This window comes from Arvicola amphibius, chromosome 6, assembly GCF_903992535.2.
Source record: "Arvicola amphibius chromosome 6, mArvAmp1.2, whole genome shotgun sequence".
Lineage (NCBI taxonomy): Eukaryota > Metazoa > Chordata > Mammalia > Rodentia > Cricetidae > Arvicola > Arvicola amphibius.
The window spans coordinates 21,858,573-21,879,527 of NC_052052.2; the positions used below are offsets into that span (position 1 = coordinate 21,858,573).

General features: G+C 40.3%; 1 protein-coding gene across 15 annotated transcripts in view; it reads right to left on the reverse strand.

Moving 5' to 3' along the window:
- Nucleotides 1-20,955, reverse strand: part of Pum1 (pumilio RNA binding family member 1) — a 114,441-nt gene that overhangs the window by 61,653 nt on the left and 31,833 nt on the right. For 9 of the 15 annotated variants that reach the window (XM_038334818.1, XM_038334817.1, XM_038334821.1 and 6 more), the window contains 2 exons: nucleotides 19,653-19,721; nucleotides 270-378 (listed from right to left, as the gene is read on the reverse strand). In XM_038334818.1, the coding sequence (XP_038190746.1) occupies nucleotides 270-378; nucleotides 19,653-19,721 (178 nt within the window). The remainder of the gene's footprint in view (nucleotides 1-269; nucleotides 379-19,652; nucleotides 19,722-20,955) is intronic. The other 6 variants (XM_038334824.1, XM_038334823.1, XM_038334822.1 and 3 more) reach the window with 2 other exon arrangements.

A 20,955-nucleotide genomic window follows, 5' to 3' on the forward strand; every position in this document is an offset into this window, starting at 1 on the left:
CTGACAGCAGCACAAAGTGAAACCTCAGAGCTAAATTTACAGTCATTTCAAATGAGTACATTCTTCTGTGACTAGAACTTCAGAAAATAGTGAAGATTTGATTTTGCATTAATTATTTTTAATATATTACAATATCTAAGCTACTACTGGACAGGACATTTGCTTGGAGTGCTTTTGCCACTGATGTGAAATTCATGACTTGCCAAGTGCTGAGGAAGGGAGCTCTAAGACAGGCATAAATCACAGTAGAGACGCTAGAGCTAGATTACCTGATGTTCCCCAGGCACTGTCTCGCCATTCATCACCCAGGAATATTCCTTTTGGTCCATCTTTGCTGGATTCATCTGTTTCCCAAAACTTTTTACCTGGCAAGAGCTGCTGCAAATTAAAAATAATAGATGCTTTTAAAGAATTCATAAGGAATGAAAGTACAGCAGTCAACACTTTCTTTAGACAAGGGTACTGAAGATGCTCATGGGCCCTGAAGGGCTCAATCGAAGGGTTTTGGCTACACAGCTGTGATCAGAGCACTGTTCTTATTTACTAAAAGACACAGAAAGGCCTAAAGCAACAGGACATCCATCATAATTACCTAGAATCATTCACTTAGTCTATGTGAAGATTTCTGAGGAGGAGGTAAGGGTAGAAACATCGCCCTGTTAGCTAACTGCTTGCTAAGACGACTCTAACCACAAAGGAATGTGCCTACGACTGTTAGCATACCATCTGCACATGCACTGCCTGACCACACAAAGTTACTCAAGCAAGAGCATGAACCCAGCTCTGAACCCGAAGTATAGAATGCAAACTATAACGTCCAATAACCAACACTTCCCTACCACATCTACCTGTTCTAAGACTTTAGAAAGAGAAAAAAGTCATTCATCTACTTCCAGAAGGGAAATCAAATTTCTTAACCTGTTAGGTTTAATACTTGATAGTGCCATTAAGGTGATTTCAATCAAAGAAACAAGGGTCACAGTTACAAAGGAAAAGTCTTTAAGACTGCCATCATTCTTGGTCTTTAACTTAGTAAACTCTTACTTCCTCTAATTATGTTTTCTTTTCAACTGCTATTCCTCAAACAGGATACGAAGAAGTTTGAGATAACATGTAACACTCTTTCTGAGCATAAAAGGGCATACCTGAAGAGCTGACTTATGCAATGTCAGAAATGGAATGCTGACTTTCAGAAATAAAGCACCAGAAAGCCCAAGAGTTCTGCTCTCCTCCTGGACCGGTTGAACTTTCCAACTTATTAGCAACACCTGAGCATAATAAAGAACATAAAGCTGTCCACAAAAATAAACCCCAGCTTTCCAGGCTCACTGCTGCTTTCTCAGCACAATGTTAACCCACCCTCAAAATGTTTCAAACTATTCCACAGGCATAGGTTACTACATGAACCCAAGCAGTTTGCCACCTTTTACAAACAGAAAGAACCTAACAAAAAGACTCCTGGCCTCGTGTTTACTTGTACAAATGCTAAGCAGCCTCAAAGATGGAAAGTTAAATTTCAAGCATCAATCAATCCTTCATTGGTGCTGTTTAGGTATCTGTTAACTAGCGTTGGTTTTGAGAGAAAGAGGGAAAAGAAGGAGCAACAGGTGTCCAGATGAAGCTAAGCAGGAGCAGGAAGCGCTGGACTAAATAGATTATGATATGCCCTGGGAACTACTATTAAACTGCCCTCAGCATCCTTCCTCCTCTTTTTTCTGAGGCTTCTTCTTTTCAGAGGCTGTGCCAATCAGAAACATCATCAGCAAGTACAAAATAGCTTCTTGGGAAACGTATTCAGTGGCATCAGACAAAATCATGGTCAAATTCCAGAAGAGATAGTGAAAATTATTAACTTAAAAGAATTCCTGCTTTCACATTCTATTTCTCCTTTTAACCTTGCAAATGACCTATCCAAAGAGCCTATAAAACTTCCTTACTCACTAGCTGTATGCCTTCTACCACCTTCAAGTCTGACAAAAATTCTCATTCTTAGTTTGAAGAGGGTGAGACCAAACAGGAGACCCAATTTACCACTCTTCTTTGTATACTAAGAGAAGCACAAGCAGTCACATATATGTTGATTAATTTTATGCTCCATGAAATGATGAATAAAGAAAAAGTGACCAAAACTAGTCCTATGCTGCCATTTTTTCTAATCTTAATCCTCTATATAAACTCAAGAATAGCCTTGACAAGTACCAGGCTTAACATAAACAATCTTGCTATGATTTACCAATTGGTAACTAACTAAAAGCAGCAATATTTGAGCTCAAGGTGTCAAAGGGGATTTGTAAGATTCAAATGTTGTTTACTGTTATCTGTTAAGCTGTCACAACATGCAAAGCAGCAAGTACATATTGAAAGCGATATGTTTAGGGCTGGTGAAATGGCTCAGAGGGTAGATGCTTGCCTCAAACCTGAGGACTTGAGTTCAATCCCTGGAACCCACATATGTTACAAGAGAAGCAACTCCATATGTTGTCCTCCACATACGAACTATGGCACATATAAATTCACAAATATAAGCCAGGCGGTGGTGGCGCACGCCTTTAATCCCAGCACTCGGGAGGCAGAGGCAGACGGATCTCTGAGTTTGAGGCCAGCCTGGTCTACAAGAGCTAGTTCCAGGACAGGCTCTAGAAACTACAGGGAAACCCTGTCTCGAAAAAAAAATTCACAAATATACACATATGAACACAAATAAATCAGCAATGAAACAAATATGAAAAAATAATAAGTAGAGAGTCTACTTCCTATTAGTAGCAGATGCAAGCAACAAGGTTCAATGGAATGAAATCAAAGTTTGTTCCTAGCTCACTGAGACAACCGGTTCTCCTACTACTAAAAATAGAGAGCAAACAGTAGAGGTAGCCCCCACAGTACTAGAGCTCTATATACATTAGTGAGGTGAAGATCAGTTAGCTAGTATCAGTGATAACAGTAGGTACTATCTGGGCAAGTTCTCAAGAGATAAAGAGAAAGAAGAGGGGGGCAGATAGAGTGCAGCATGCTGATTGAGGACAGGCAAAGTAGAAAGGGTGAGCTGAATGGGTGCTCAAACATCTCTGTACCAAGAAAATCTGGGCAAGTTAAAAGGAAGCTTAGTTAAGCCCTTTAAAATCTCTAAGTTCTACACAGAACCTAGCATTTACTATAAAACCTACTGTTGTACTCAATTGTGGTAAGCAGAAGAGATGACTCCAAATGACCTAGTCCTGTTGTACTGTAAACAGGACCTATAATGGGATGCCGTGAGGTCACAGAAGTTATAGGTGCTCTGCACTGCTTCTATTTCTTTCTACCACCACCACTGCTCAGCATGTTCACTTTTAGATAGCTGCTATGCTGTGAACCACACCAGAGAGTGGCTTACTTTGCCAAGGAACCAAGAGATCTCTACCCAACAATTCACTAAAAATTAAAGGCCTCATTCTAAGAGTCCATGAAGACCAAGATCCTGATATTAACCACATGAATTTGGAAGATCCTTCTCTCATAAAGCTAAGCAAAAATTCAAACCTGGTAGGCATCGTGCCTGCTACTTAAAGAGACCTTATAAGACATGAGGTTTACAAACAATGGCCTTCTAAACCGTCTGGGATTTGTCACACAGTGGAGGAACTAATCAATCATGACTATGCGAAAGTACGTATTTCAAACACTTGAGTTTGTTTTTAAGAAAGACTTCTTGCCTAGAAGTGGTGGCACAAGCTTTTAATCCCAGGACTCCAGCACTTGAGGCAGATGCAGACAAATCTCAAGAGTTTGAAGCCAGCCTGATATACAGAGTGAGTTCCAGGACAGCCAGGGCTGTTACACAAGAGAAACCTGTCTGAAAAAGAGCCAAGAAACAAAAAGGAGAGAAAGAGAAAAAGGAAAAAAGAAATGTTTCTCATCCCTTTCTAACAGCTAAATCCCAGTACTGAAAGTACACTGGTTTTTTTGATTTAGAAAAAAAAGTGATTAATTAGCTCTGTCCAATTCATGCTCTCCTCTACTCTGTTTTATAACCCTTTCACACTGAAAATAAGTAGCTTTTTTTAAATTTTTTTTTAATAAGTAGCTTTTAAAGTTAAGCTTGCTGATTGACAAACAGTGGCAACACTTTCAACTTTTTATTCAAAGTCAATAATGAAAGTACTCAACTTCAATGCTGATGGTAAAACAGAGCTAGGTAACAACTTTAATATAAAAATCAAGATCTAAGAGCCACTTAAATTCATCAATCACACCTCTGGAGGTAATTCTATCCACCACATAAGCTACAGCCTCTCCACAAATCAACTCACTGCCAAAAACAAGTTAAGATGCCAAACTTTCACGTCAGCTAGACTTAATTTCAATCACTACAAATGTAAATGCAACCAGCTTTAACCTATTTGCGGGATTTGGGGTGGGGGAAGAATTACTGACAATCTACACAAAGTTAAAACGCTCAGTGTACTCTGATGATGAGCAATATTCCTAGCCAGCAGACATTTTCTTTTTTGTGGAGCAGGTAAGCCTAGGCTTGGAACTATGTAAGTAACCCAAGTAGATTTCCAGCTCTAAGCAATCCTGCTTCAGCTTCCTGGCCCAGAGATTACAGTCAAAAAAAAAAAAAAAAATCAACCAATCACAGTACAGCTTTACAAAATTCACTTTAAGTGAAAACGAGGCTATAAAAGGTTAAGATCTGACAATTATTTTTTTCTTCTTCTTCCTTTCTTTCTTTTCTTTTTAGTTTTGAGACATGTAGCCCTGGCTGTCCAAGAACTTTCTCTGTATACCAGGCTGGCCTTAGATCACAGTGATCTGCCTGCCTCTGCCTCAAGTGCTGAGATTGAAAGTGTGCAACACCACCGCCCGGCAATACCTGACAATTCTAAAAGAAGGTGATGGGAAGTAGGAATTGGTCCAACAAAAGCCAATGAGACAGATGCTGTCAGACCATTAACCTAGTTGGCACATTGAAAAGAGCAGATGATATCCAAGTCCACACTTAAGAAAGTCAGCTTGAGTACAGTGAACCTGCAACCATGAGTCCAACAACTTCTCTGGCTCCAATGCTAACAGCAAGCTGCTTCTCAAAACTGATTTCATGAGTCAAGCACAGTGATCACCGACCACAGTGATCCTGTCCACTGAAAACTACAGTTTCTCCTCAGAAATTAATAGACTGCAATTAGGTTTTTACACATTGGTTTCCTGTGGTTCTGGTTAAGAGTGGAGTCTATGCAATTCCTCTGAATGAGCAATTAAAGGCCTACTAAAAATCTACAAAAGAGCTGGGCGGGTGATGGTGCATGCCTTTAATCCCAGAACTCAAGAGGCAAAGAGAGGTGGATCTCTGTAAGTTTGAGGCCAGCCTGATCTACAGAGAGGGTTCCAGGATAGCCAGTACTACACAGAGAAACCCTGTCTCTGAAAACACACACACACAAAACCCACACATGTGGAGGGGGGGGGGGTCTTATATTGTCATCCTCAGCTTTAGAACAGACGTTCTAAATGTTCCCTATAATGTCCCATCAAATGGAAATTCCTAATTGGATAAAAGGAAAAAGTATGCCACTTTATCTTCTGAACCACGGGCTCATAGGAAATACTTAGACCAGTAAACACTTTGTTCCCCAACCCAGCCCAGATGTGAGTGCACACCTTTAATCCCAGCTTTCAGGAGGCAGAAGTAGAGTGACCTCTGTGACTTTACAGATCTGTGGGGCTACACAGGCAAACCCTGTCTCAAAAAAACAAAAACAGGAGAAGGAAGGGGGAAAAAAAGGAAAACAATTTCCCAATCTAAGGCTGCCCAATGTACTTAGCCAGCAGATAAAACAAGCACAGTGCCACCTAGGCCACTGTAGTAAAAAAAAAAAAAAAAAAACCACACCATTAACCAACCATACCCTACAGTTCTGCAGACCTAAGGAAGCTATTACCGAGGACTACCATGTATGAGCACATCAATATTAATGTCTGCCTAAGGAAGTATCCATGAGGTTCTCTGAGGGTCTTAACAGCAAGTGAGCATTCCTTCTGCTACCCTACCCTATGCTCTAAAGTGTAAACTGCTAATACTTGTAAATATCTACCTAACTCTCTCCCTTCCCCTCATCTGCCTCCCTCTCTCCCTCACCACCATTCTCTCTCCTCTAACCCCTCTTTCTTCTCTCCTCTCTCTTCCCCACAAAGATACTACTCCCAGCAAAATTTGGCTTGTAAGACATACAGGAAAGCTTACAAACTCACAAGTATGATTAGGTTTCAAGTTATCTGGCTACTCATATTTCCAAACCTAGTTTCACTTCAAATGACTAAAACATTTAACCATTTGGTAAGATTTTAAAAATCCTTTAAGTTTCTTCCTATCTATTCTGGCCTTCTGAGAATGGAAATGTGAGCTATGTTGGTGACAACAGTAATTCACAAGTTAATGAAAAGGGGAAAAAAAAGCATTTCCAGAAATCTCTTCTCAAAACTCTACCAGATTTAGCTAGTCTCTTCATATCAGGTTGTGAAGCCAAACACAACAACACAGAAAGTGTTCACAAATGCCATGACCTATACCGATGCTAACTCGTTATTCTGTTTATTAAAGTTTTGGGAGAATTGTTTTGTTTTGTTTTTTGGCTGTTGTTGCTGCTGCGGCAATAGTGAGTGGTGGTGGAGGTGGTGGAGGTGGTGGAGGTGGTGGAGGAGGTGGTGGAGGTGGTGGAGGAGGTGGTGGAGGTGGTGGAGGTGGTGGAGGAGGTGGTGGAGGTGGTGGTGGACTGGTGGTGGAGGTGGTGGAGGTGGTGTGGTGGAGGTGGTGGAGGTGGTGGAGGAGGTAGAGGTGGAGGTGGTGGAGGAGGTAGAGGTGGAGGTGGTGGTGGTGGTGGAGGGTGGTGGTGGAGGTGGTGTGGTGGTGGTGGTGGTGGTGGTGGTGGTGGTGGTGGTGGTGGTGGTGGTGGTGGTGGTGGTGGTGGTGGTGGTGGTGGTGGTGGTGGTGGTGGTGGTGGTGGTGGGTGTATGCGCGCACCTGTTGAGGGGTGGGTCACGACAGGATTTCTCGGTGTAGCAGCCCTAGCTGTCCTGGCCTAGAACTCAGGGATACACCTGGCTCTACCTTCCCAGTGCTAGGAATTTAAGGCGTGCACCACCACACCTGGATCTTTTTATTAAAGTTTTGTTCAAATTTGAAAATAAAATAAAGCCAACGTGGCTTATAGAGTGAGCCAGTGTCTCAAAAAATAAATAAAAGTATAAATCAGTTATTCACAAAACTTTAAAAAGAAAGACTTAGTCATTCATTAACTGTTACCACAATTCTTTCTGGGGGGAGGGGGAATTGTCAGAAGAATGAATAAAGGGCCATATGAATTCCCAAGAATTTATCTCAATGACGACAACAACAACAACAAAAAACCTCTTCAATCTGTCATGGTAGTGTATAAGCCTATACATCTAGCACCCCAAGAGAATTACCACAAGCCTGGATTGCGAACAAGATTCTTTCTCAATAACAAACGTAATAAAGATTTTCAAAGAAAAAAACTGCTTCTCTTTGTGCATTGTTCCCTTTTGGATCAGGATTCCAAGATGGATCAGCAGGTAAAGGCACTTGCCCAATGGCCTGAGATCAATCTCCAGAACCTGTAAGCAAGCTAACGCCCCTAAATTGTTCTCTGACCACATGCCTATCCACACACATAAAAAATTATATTTTTAGTATTAAAAAGACACAGGTATAATGGCACACATCTGTAGCCCCAGCACTTGGAAGGCAGAAGCAGTCTGAGTTTGAGGATAGCCTGTGTTATTACATAGTAAGACTCTGTCTTTAAGTAAAATTAACAAAAATTAGTGCTTATTGATTGATGTAGCAAGATTATGAATTCCTTGTTAAATTAGTAAGGACAGCAAGATGGCACAGCAAATAAGGGTGCTTGTCACCAAGTCTGATCATCTAAATTCAGGCCCTGACACAGACACAGTGGAAGAAGAGAACTGCTTCAAGTTGTGCTCTGACCTATATACACAGTGATAAATACACAGCCATGTGTATACACACAACATCAACATTTTTAAATATCCTTAAGAGTTTACAACTCATAATCTAATCAATAAAACCTGATATTAAGTGATCTGGAATTCACTATGAATAAACCATTTTCTTTTCAGAGACAAAATTTGCTTTAACATGAATTTAAAATGACAAAAGTTAGCCGGACAGTAGTGACACACACCTTTAATTCCAGCACTTGGGAGGCAGAGATAGACAGGTCTCGTGAGTTTGAGGTCAGCCTGGTCTACAGAGCAAGTTACAAGACAGGCTCCAAAGCTACAGAAACACCCTATGTTAAAAAACCACAAACAAATAAACAAAAATGTAAGAATAACAAAGGTTGGTGGTAATTTAGATTATACTGTATCACTGAACATAATTTGAATACCTACAGTTGCAGCTAAGTTTACAAATGGCAGCTTAAATAAGGGGCAATAAAAATCATCACTGGGGGGACTGGAGAGATGGCTCAGAGGTTAAGAGCACTGACTGCTCTTCCTGAGTTCAATTTCTAGCAACCACATGGTGGTTCTCAACCATCTGTAATGAGATCTGGTGCCCTCTCTGGCATGGAAATACACAGGCAGTAGGAACGTTGTATACACAATAAATAAATCTTTTTTAAAAAATCATCACTGGGTTCCATCACAAAGCCAATTATTGTATTAAAAATAAGCATATGACAGGGTTGGGGCTGGGGCTTAGTCCTGAATTTAAAGCCCAGCAAGACATGAACCCTCAGTTTAGGAAGAAAGGGAAGGAATTTTTAATGAGATGATGATGTTGTTGTTGTTATTAGTGTATGTGAGAGAGAGAAGACATTTGTATGTGTGAGCGTCTGTGTTGTGATGGCCAGAAGAGCTACCCTGGCACTGGATCACAGGCAGCTCCAGAGTGGCAGTAAATATCCTAAGTCATCACTCCAGCCCCTGAAACTTAACAGTTTCTTGTCCTGGGTTATAAGACACTTCTGATGAGAAGGGTTAGTGCCATTCAACACCAGTTTTACCACCACAGTGAAACCCACGCATCACTTAGTTAGCCAAGATAAAGTCATTGAGTCTTCCCTCCTGAATCTAAAAAGCCTAATGCCGATTTTTTCTACCTATGGAAAAAAATAAGTTTTACCCACAGAAAATGTATGTCTGTAATCCCAGCAACCAGGATGCTGAGGCTGGAATACAAGACCAGCCAGGTTTTGGTGGGAGTCTTTTTGGTGTTTTATGGGGTTTGGCGGGGGGGGGGGGGGGGGGGGGGGGGGCGGGAGGGCAGGGAACACCAGGGTTTCTCTGTGTAGCCCTGAATGTCCTGGCTGGTCCCAAACTCACTGAGAGCTGCCTGCCTCTGCTTCCAAATGCACCTGCATGCACATGATACACACAAATAATGAAATAGTAACCAAAGAAATTCTTCAAACCGAGTGAGAAGATAGTCTATATGCAGTATTTCAGCTGTGAAGCCCAAAGAGAACCCTTTAAGGTGCCACTCAGCTTTCCCACTGCTTTAGTTACTCAGTTTATTTACTTTCATACAGAGTAGCAATCGGGAACTTGTATGTGCTAGACAAGTCCATGAGCTACATCCCTCCCTAGTCCTGAGAGACCATTTTGGGTTTTGTTGTTGTTGACTATAATTCTTTTTTTTTTTTTTTAAGGATTTATTCATTTTCTTTGAGAGTGTTTTACATGTGTGCCAAGTGAGTCATTCAGATATCCTGGAAATGGAGTTATAGACGGTTGTGAACTACAATGTGGGTACTTGGAATCAAACCCAGGTCCTCAGCAAGAATCATGTGCTCGTAACCACTGAGTCATCTCTTCTGCCCTTGTAACTGTAATTATAAATTAAGAATCAAGGCTTAGTATAATGAACAAGAATGTAATCACTGAAGCAAATTTATTGCTTCGTTGTTTTAACTGGGCATCTATTTTATAGTCAACTGAGGCACAAAGGGCTAATGTTTCATCCATCCAGAAAGAAGTAAGGTGCCCTAAAGATTCCCTATGAACTGCTGAAGAATCAAGGTGTCCAAGCCGTGAAGTGGGTTAGAGACATGAAAAACTGATGGCCTTTAAGACGCCCATCAATCTGCGCTGCAGGCTGGCTCTTAGACGACCACTATACTTTGATGCACAGCAACTTGTCCTCAAACAGACTGCAAAAAACATGTAGCTTTCATGAAGCAAGTCCTTCAAAAACATCCAGGCACACCGACAGCACCTCAAACGTCCTGTCACCTGTGATACATTGACTGAAAGACAAGTCACACACTGACCTCTTTCCACTGAGCACTCCTGAGTTCACAAAAGCTTTTTTCTTTTTCTTCTCTTTCTTTTTTTTTTAAACAAACTCCCACTTCAAGTTACTGGAACAGCAAAAAAGGAAATGTTTCTCCAACCTTAACACTTGACAAATTAACAATCAGTCCAGAAAAATGACAGGAAGAAACACAATAAAACGGAACTGTGTTGTCTGTCAAGTTACCTACTGATGATGTCACATGTCTTTATTCATGCATAAATGATATGGCTGATCTATGTTCCAACCATATTCCTGTTAAAATAGGCCTATATATACAAAAACTACACAATTTTTCTTGATAGCCTAATGTACAAAAGGCCTACCCCAGACCCTTTAGTACAAAGTTCAGGAATAAGGCAGTGCCAATACCATTCCGCAGCCAACACCCTCTAGATTCTGAAATTCCAAAAAACTGATAGAGAATACAACACTCAGCCCAGCCCCTCTGTCAGTCAGCCTCTAGTACTTCTCACCACTCGAGTGAGCTACACTGTGCCAAAGACAGGAGTGTCCTTCCCAGCATTCTCAGAAATAACTACTTCAAAAATGTAGCTACTATTTATACAGAGAATACCAAAACAGAAAAGACTTTCTAAGTGCCCAGCCACAAGAACCACACCAAACTACAATGAAATAAGTTTGATGTTCTCTGTTTCCTTATAGCAAAATTAAGAGAAAGATTTGCTAGGTATGGTGATACACACCACATCCTTAATCACAGTGCTGTGAAGGCAAAGGTAGGCAGAGCTCTGTGAGTCCCAGGTCAGTCAGGGCTACACATGAACTAATAAATTGATGAAATAAATTAAGAAATTTAAAAAAAAAACTTTAATCCCAGCACTTGGAAGGCAGAGGCAGGCTAATCTCCAAATTTGAGGACAGCCTGGAACAACAGAGAAACCTTGTTTTGGAAAAGAAAAGAATTGCACACATTGTAATTTAATACATATCTAAGTAAGCAACAAAGCACAAATAAGCCCAACTTCCTAACACCATTATGTCTGGCTATGCACACAGAACAGGGGTGTCTATGTCATAGCAGATGATACAGAAAAAGCTGCCTACTGATCTGGTTCAACTACAAGATTCTGGTAACAAAGGCCTTGGCAGCATATGGTAGAGCATGCTGACCACACCCTCCCCTCCGCCCCCGTACGCATGACATGGAGGCAAGAACATTTCAGGTTCCAGGCTAGCCAGGGCTACACAGTTAAGACTCTGTCTCAAAAACAGAGGGCCTCATATCAGACTCAACTTGACGGGCAACAGCCCTGTTGGATCCTGGGTACCAGTGCTTCTGAAGTAACTACTTGCAGAAGAGGAGCAGGGCCTTTCAGTTTTGTTGGTACTCATCCTCTTCACCACATCTTCACAACCCTAGGGGCAAGAAAGGCATCTAAGTGCTACAGCTGTTTACAGAATTGAACTGGATTTCTTGGTGGTAAGTATAGGGCCTTAATTACAGGAGGAAGCCCCTGAACTCAATCGATAGCTTTTAGCTGGTGAGAGCAAGAGAGTTTAATGCAGGGGTATAAACTAGCAGCTGATCTCTAAAACTTGACATGATGAACTGCAAGTGATGTATCTAGGTTCAAACAGCCAGAGCATAAGCACATCAGTCTCTTGCCTATCTATTTAAAAAAGAAAAAAAAACATTCTAACATCGAAGGACCATCACGAAAAACATTATGTCTATTAAGTGATAATAAGCATAGACAGAAAATTGTTCCTATTCTTTTTCTGTGCACAACAAAATGGAATCAGTCTATTTAGTATTGACACTTAAAATATTTACCTGGTTTTCTTTCCCTCATCTTTAAAAAAAAAAAGTGGAGGGATGGGATCCTGTCAGGGAAAGTGACACCTATGATCCCAGCATTTTCCAAGCAAAAGCAGAGTACAAGTTCAAGGCAAGCCTTGGTTTCATAGTGAAGATGTATTTCAAACAACAAAGCAAAACAAAAGAGTGACTCACAGATGATGCTATTAATGGTATCATATAAATATGGTGTTGGAAGCTGACATTTACTGTCATAAATGTTTAATTGTTTTACTCAAGTATATATATGCATCAAAAAGACACTAACAAACAGCCACAGTGGCACACACATTTAATCCCAGCACAAAGGCAGGTAGATCACTGTAAAAGGGCAGGCTAGAGGGCTGGAGAGATGACTCCAGCAGTTAAGAGCACTGGTTGTTCTTCCAGAGGTCCCGGATTCAATTCCCAGCACCCACTTGGTAGCTCCCAACTGTCTTCCTATTCCAGGGGGGTCTGATATCCTAATACATGCAGGCAAAACACCAATGTACATAAGACAAAAATTAGTAGTAATAGTAATAAAGGCCAGCCTAGGCTACATGAGAAGACCCTGCCCTTTTGAGACAGGGTCTCTCTACATAGTCCTGGCTGCCCTAGAACTCACTATTTAGAAAAGGCTGGCCTCCAATTCACTAGTATTAAAAATATGATACTGTATCCAGACTCCTTTTTTTTTAAGCTACCATTTTAGCCAGAGGAGGAGCATGAAAGTGTAGAAATACATCAGTGCAAAGAAAGCAGAGGTCCTACTAAGTTTGCTGCATTTCCACAGTCCAAGGACACTCAATGTACACAGTAGGTCTGCCAAGCCTTCTTGGTAAAAGTGATAAGGTGGATAGATGTAGGACTAAGGTTGAACACAGGTTTCAAAGTGGTGGGACAAGGAGTTAGAAACTAAGTTCTAAATCCCAGATACACCCACTCTTCCAGTTAAGAAGGAACGTTATCTTTGCCCTCAAAATGCCAAATCTCAAAACTTATTACAAAGCCTCAGGAATATCGCCCCAAATAAGGCAGAAAGTCACTTCACATCCAACACACAGTAAGTTTAGTTAGTCGTAAACTAAGAGTGTGCTTCTTTAGATCATGTGGCCTGACTACAATTCATTCTACCAGCAAGATGTAGGATATGTTCTAAATCAAATAGTTTTAATACAGAGTTAATAGAACTAGGGCCTTCATTATTGCTGTCTGGGCTCAACAGAGTTTGGAGAGGAGATGTTAAGATTTATGGGCTGGCCAAATACTTTGTATTAATATATCTAGAAAGGCCTACTTTATGAGTCAACAGTATATCTCTTTTCAACAATCAAATTTGTAGTCAACTGAATGAACTAGACTTAAAAGGGATTTCCAGCTTAAACAGCAGTTCCCATTTAGGAAAATTCACAAACCCTGATTAAAACTTTATAATTCTAGGAGGCAATGTCGACTATAATGGAAAATAATTTAACATATTGATCCACCATATCAAATCTCCACTTGGCCCTGCTTCCAAACCATGTATCCCTGATGGTATTTCCAATCAGCTGTAGAAAGGTGAATGGGCCAGTGAAAAGAACCCAATGAGGGCTAGAACTCTAACATGGTTGGCAGTTACATGCATTAGTATGTATGAGGCCCAGCATCACATAAACAGAGTGTGGTGGTACACAGCTACCACTCTAGCACTCTAGAGATGAAGGCGCTAGGATTAGAGGTTGAAGCTTGAGAGGATGACTCAGCAATGAAGAACACTTACTGCTCTGGCAGAGGACCTGGGTCCAGGTCCACCGATAGCTCATACCCATCTATAATTCCCTTCAGAAGATCTGACACCCTCTTTTGACTCCCACAAGTTTCTGCATGCACACAGTGACATAAACTCATGCAGTCACACATATGCACATAAAAAAATTTTTTAAAGCTGTTTACTATTTGTTGGAATCAGCATGAGCTACAAGAAAACCTATTATAGTCCAGGAAGAATGTATTGGGGGGGGGGGGGGGGGAATACCAGTAAAAATCTAGGATAACAAATCACGCAGATGTCCTTTGGCATATTTTCCTCTCTCCTCCAAGTCCTTTGGGATATTTTCCTCTCTCCTCCAAAAAGGCTAAAGCATTCTTTGTCAACATAAGGTCAAACCCCAGCAATCTCTGATCTGGAACGTTCTAGAACTAAACTCTCTTACTCACCATCTCCTAGAGAAGAAAGAAGCAAAGTCCAAAGATAAATGTCTGAGCCACAGAAGGAAGCACTGGCTAAGGCCCTGCTCTATGCTGGTTCTACCCTACAAAGTTTTCTTTCTCTGAATAAACAGTTTGCCAGATCACTATCAAATCACTCCCTCCTCCACATGCTCCTGGCCAGCCAGACTGTCATAGAGACACGACCCCTAAAAAAATAAACATTTTAAAACTGTCTTACATTCAGGGATAGTATTCTTTTCTAATTTCTGGTATCTGCAATTATCATTTAAAGTCTACTGGCGAATATGGAAGAACTCTTTATCACTTCATATTTAGGGAAGGTGTTTTAGATTTTCTTAAACAGATTTTTTTAATGATTTATTTTTATTTTATGTCCACTAGTATTTTGCCTTCATGCATGTCTGTTGAAAGAAGAACTGGAATTACAGACAATTGTGAGCTGCCATGTGAATGCTAGGAACTGAACCTGAGTCCTCTGGAAGAGCAGCCAGTGCTCTTAACCGATGAGCCATCTCTCCAGCCCCTTCTCAAATCAGATTTAAAAATTTATCACCAAGTATTTTTCTAAATGATGAAGGGCTATCTAAACACATTCAATTTAATCCAGAAACGACATGGTGGCTTGCACTATTAAGCTATCCTAGATATATAAAACATTACGGAATCTTAGCTTATTGTGATGGTGAATGACTAGAACATTAACATTTACAAGTGGAGGCAGGAGAATGCATTCAAGGTCACTTATTGAGGCCAGCATGAGCTACATGAGACCCCACATCATCACCAACATCCTAAAAAGGAAAAAAAAGACACTTGTTCTATAAAGGTTAGAAAAATTCAGCTAGTTCATGCTAGTAACCCTAGTCCTTGGGAGGCTGAGGTAAAAGAACTATATTTCAAAGGCAGCCTGAGAAACATAGTGAGTTCCAGTAGAATGAGACTATCTCATGAGGCCCATTGCAGTAGCACATGCCTTTAAACTCAGATGTTAGGAGGCAGAGAAAGAGACAGGTATATATATATATATATATATATATATATATATATATATATATATATATATATATATATCTTTATGTGTTTAAAGTCAGCTTAACCTCCAAATCGAGCTCCAAGCTAAGGATACATAGTGAAAATCTGTCTTAAAAAAACAAAAACAAAACCATAGACCCTATACAAAAAAAAATTTTAGGCAACCACAAATAAACAAGAAAACAAAGGTCAACTATGCACTGAGGGGTCTTTTTGTCAATGGCTCTCACAATACTTCATTTCTTTCCACAAATTCATCCTTTTAGGACATAAACAGTTACAGTTACGTCCTAACCACCCTTCTACATAGAAAGAAAGGACCACACAGGAAAACAATGAAGGAAGTCAACATGATAGTTAACTGTGATAGTCAACCATATTGGATTCAGAATTGACTAAGAGCAAAACAGAGCGAGGCCCCTCCAGAAACTCTGATAACATGAATGATCAACCCCCTAGTGGAGTCTTAAAAAGATGTCATTACTGGGGGGTGGAGAAAGGCAGAAGACAGAGACGACATAGAGTCCTGCAAGTATGTCCTACCATGCTGCTATGCCCGTTTCACTACTTGCATCCTGTCTGCCACAAAGAAGTTCTTCTGTTAAATGTTCTCAAACCCAGAAACTGAGAGCTAAAATAAATAATCCTGGGCTGGAGAGACATATACAGGCAAAACATCCATACACATAAAATAAAAACAAAAAGGGCTCATCTCCTATAAATTTAAAAAAAAATCCTCTACTGTTTTGTTGTTGCTAGATATTTGGTATCGATGACCACAAAAGAACATAAGCTTTCCTGAATCCACTAAGCTTTTTGACTTTTTAAAAAAACTTTTGAGGGCTTTTAAGTTGAATGAAAGAGCAAGTAAAGCTCATGAGAGTGTTAGCTTAACTTATCATTCATATCCCAAGGCATTGTTCTTCATTCCTTTTTCACACTCTACCTAAGGGGAATGAAAACCCTTCAGCTAAAAACAGCTGGACATTACAGGCTACAGAGTAGGTTCGGTAGTTAAGAGCACTGTTGGCTCTTCCAAAGGACCCAGGTTCAAATCCCAGCATCTACAAAGAAGCCCAAAAGCAGCTATAATAACTCCCGTTCCAGGGGATATGACATCCTCTTCTGGTTTCTGCAGCCACCAAGCATTCATGTAGTACAGATATACACATTCAGGCAAAACATCCACATACATAAAGTAAAAGTAACTAAATATTAGGCTGGGCAGTGGTGGCACACACCTTTAATCCCAACACTAGAGAGGTAGAAGCAGGCAGATCTCCAGGAGTTCCAGGACAACCAAGACACACAGAGAAACTGTCTCCATATAATAATAGTAGTAGTAGTAGTAGTAATCTTTTTGGAAGTTTTTCCAATAAAAACAGCTAGCTGTACTTGACGGGTGGTGGTGGCGCACATCTTTAATTCCAGCACTCTGGAGATAGAGACAGGTGGATTTCTGTAAGTTTGAGGTCAGCCTGGTCTACAGAGTGAGCTCCAGGACAGGTTCCAAAGCTTCAGAGAAGCTCTATCACAAAAACCCAAGAAGGGGAGAGGGGGAAAAAAAAGAAACCCACACCAGCTGCACTCCAGACACAGCAAAAATCTGAGTGGTATTTTAAGTAACAACTTAGCAAAATTTCTACTATGAAACACTCAAGATTTTCCTATCTCAAATAAGAGCTATGGCAAAGGCTCTGACAGAGTAAGGCAGCACTAACACATTCTTTGAAGTTTTAAAGGCCCGTACATTCATGTACTTTGTATTCTCTCTCCCTCCCCACCATACCACTATGCCTAGCTTCAAAGTCCATCCAATCCATTTAAATTTAGTCTTTGTATTAGTAAATACTATATTACTCCCTTCAAGAGATGTTTTATTGATAAATACAAAGAAAAATCAAGCAATTAGAAGTTGGAATTAGCCGGGTGGTGGCGGCAGAAGCCTTTAATCCCAGCACTAGGGAGACTGAGGCACGCAGGCGGATCACATTGAGTTCGAGGCCAGTCTCTTCTAGAAACTGAGTTCCAGGATAGCTATTACACAAAGAAACCCTGTCTCGCCACAAAAAAATAAATAATAAATAAATAAAAAGCATACTACTATGGTTCTGCTATCCTACTCCCCTCTGGACTGAGAGAGGGGTATATCCCTATCTGCATGTAACTGAGTCCTCATTTGACCAAAAGATGCTTCCTCAGTCTGGTACCCTCTCCTCATGATACTGATATGCTCTCAAAGCCCTTCTTCTCTAAGTTTCAGCTATAGAAGAAACTTGTTCTTTCCATGTAGATTCAGGGTTTCCTTCACTCTGTATTTCACTGCCCTTTTTGTGCTTTGAAGAGTTAACTTGTGTGAGTCACCTGAGCTTAAGGAAGGAATAATATCTTTCCTTGTGTGGAGAATAAAACTGTGTCCTCAGTGGGTCCTGATAAGCGAATGTATGCAAAGTACTTAATATCTGCCTAGAAGGTAGTTAACAAATGGTAGTCAGCACAGGTGCTTTGTGAATGTGCTGGTTTGTGTTCAAGTAGTCTGAATGAGAAAGGCTCAGGCATAAATGAACAGTTGGTCTCCAAGTGGAAACACTGTTTAGAGAGGTTATCGGGAGGTACAGCATTGCTGGGGGAAGTAAGTCACTTTGGGGGCAGCTTTTAGAGTTTAAAGTTTCATACCACTTCAAGTGTGTTTCATGCCAAAGATAAAAGATGTGATCTCTCCAGTTCCTGCTCCCGTGGCCTATGGTCATGCTTCTTCTACCATTACGAACTCTCCCTCTGGAACCAGAAGCTCAAATAAACTCTATCTTTTCTTTAAATCACCTTTGCTCATTTTATTACAGCAGAAAACTAACACAGCAGAACACTCAACCATGATGTCCAGGATGACCTTGAATGATCCTTCATGGCTCAGTTTCCCAATGCTGGGATTAAAGGCATGAGCCAACATACTCAGCTTTAGAATTTGACTTTTAACAAAGAATAGGTTAGAATCACAGGAATAGGAGAAGAGAAACATGACTTATCCTTCCATATTTAATAGCTACCAAATCTGATCATTTTCTCTTCAAATCTTATGCTAGAAATAAAATAACAAAGTTTTTTACCCAATAACATGCAAGGTTTATTAAAGCATGCTGCTCCAATGACAGTAGGCAGGCAGAGTTATTAACACAAGGACCCCTATCAATCATTTCCTAAAACTCAGAGCCCGAGATGATGAGGCAGAAACTACTTTTCTAAGCATAAGAAAATTCAAAAAAATTCAAAGCAAAATCTTCCAACAAAATGAGCAAGAATCCCAGGACAAAGCAGCAGAAGCCTGTAACTACTCAATGCTGTCACAGAAGACACTCAGGAGTGTTCAATGTAAACCCAGCAAAGGAACTGTGTTACTTCTGAATCTTCCAAACCTAGCACAATGGCCAGACCAAACAGCATTCACTAAACCAAACAAATGTTATCGAATGGCTAGTACATGGGAAAAATCTGAAGCACAGCCATTCTCCCTACTCCAAAACATCAAAGTAGGTAGGAGAACTTTTAAGCACAGAACAACAGACAAACCCAGAGTTCTGCCCAGAAGGACAGTCACAAGCAAATGGCCTCTTATGGACAGCAATACATTTGAACAGTCTGCAGTATCTGTCCATCAGTATGAGTTCTGTCAACAAGCTGAACCTTCAGAAGTTGGGTGTTCTTTAACTATTCTCCCCTTTTAAACAATGGCAACTCTACTTATCAATATAATGAACAAAAAAATTAAACATTAAAAAGAAACTAAAGTTCTTGTTTCTGGACGACTAGCTGAGATCTCGATCTGTATCTGACCAGAAACCTAAGAAGCATCCTGCGTTCACAATGGAGTCCTGGGTAATTTCTTTTTGAAAGGCACTTGTCTAAACAGGTTACTGACATCCTCTGATTATCAGCACATCTAAAACTCCCTTTCCAACAGTCAAAACACCTAGCCACTGAAAAATGAGGTAAAATACTTGATGAATATAAAATCAAAATGTTTGAACACCTCACATTACATCTAACTTATTAACTTATTAATGTGTGTTCATATTTTGGTGCTTTGTTGTTTAAATAACTGGACTAAGTTAATAGTCATTTTGTATCAGTAGTTTTGACACAGCTCTCCAGCATCCTAATCCTACTGTGAGGATGGAAACAAAGAAAAGCAAGCACATATTTCTAGAGACTAGATTCAGACACATCTAATCAAAGACGACTCCAAGCTTTCCACTTTCAACCACACCAACACTCACTTACCTCGCCCATAGCTCTTCCCTCCAGAGCAAGTGCTTGAAAATCATGATTTAATTCATCCATTGAGCGTACCTAGTGTTCAGAATAGAGGGGAAAGGTTCATGTCAGCATCATAAATATTACGTATCTATCATGCACAAATGAAAGATCTTTCAATATTAACTTTAAGAACTCAACAGGCATGGTAACAAAACTCAAGGGATTAAGTATTTACTCACCTTTAACCATCAGGATTCAGAAATGATCCCTGCTTTACCCTACCAATTCCTGTCTATTTTCAAAGCATGAAAACAATGACAACAATGACAACAATGTCAGTTACTTTTCACAATTTTTATTTATTGCAGAGGCCAATATGCTGGACAGCAATGTGATTTAGTGGTGAGTCTCTGACTTAAAGTCAGCAGCGCTGCACCTCAGCCTTCAGCTGTCAAGTATAAATGAGGCCAGTCTGAACTAGCCTTGGATCACTCAAAGGTATCAGTCTACAAACTTTATATTCAAACATCTATCCACAGGAAGCAGTTCCAGGAAATGCCAAATCTCAAAAAAGGGAGAAAAGAAATAGCATATATCAAAGAAACCTTCCTCACAGCTCATTAAAGTATATCAATATACAACTTCTTTAAACTTTCATTTAACCAGCTCCAAAGTCATTAACTGATAGATAACAGTGGATCAAGGCACTTTTTACTGAGTTTGATGACCTGAGTACGACCTAGAACCCACATAATTCAAGGAAAGAACTGACTTCCACAGATAGTTTTCATATGCACATACACACATACGAGCACACACATACAATAGTAATAATAATTTTTTTTTTCGAGACAAGGTTTCTCTCTGTAGCCCTAGATGTCCTAGAACTCACTTGTAGACCAGGCTGGTTTCAAACTCACAGAGACCTACCTGCCTCTGCCTCCCTAGTGTGCCACCACACCCAACAATTTTTTTTAAAAGATAACATTAGCAATGAAGATAAAACATGAGAACAAGTATTCAAAGCTGTCTTCTTCATCAAGCTAGAAGACAAAAGGCAAAACGGTGGCAAGTTTTAAGTCACTAAGTTTCACAGAAAGACTGTGATTCAAAACAGCAAAAGCCCTTTGCCATCTGTTGGTTTTCTCAATTATTATCAACAATCCATCTCTGCTTTCTGGGGCACTCTAGAGTCAGTCAACCATGAAAATATTTATGAAAGAGGCCTTTCTGCACATCTGAAAACAAGACACCTAAAGCAGGAGCCTCCTAAACCTGCTGTCCTGTTGGCCACCACCTTCCCAAGATGGGTGAACAATTTCTAGGA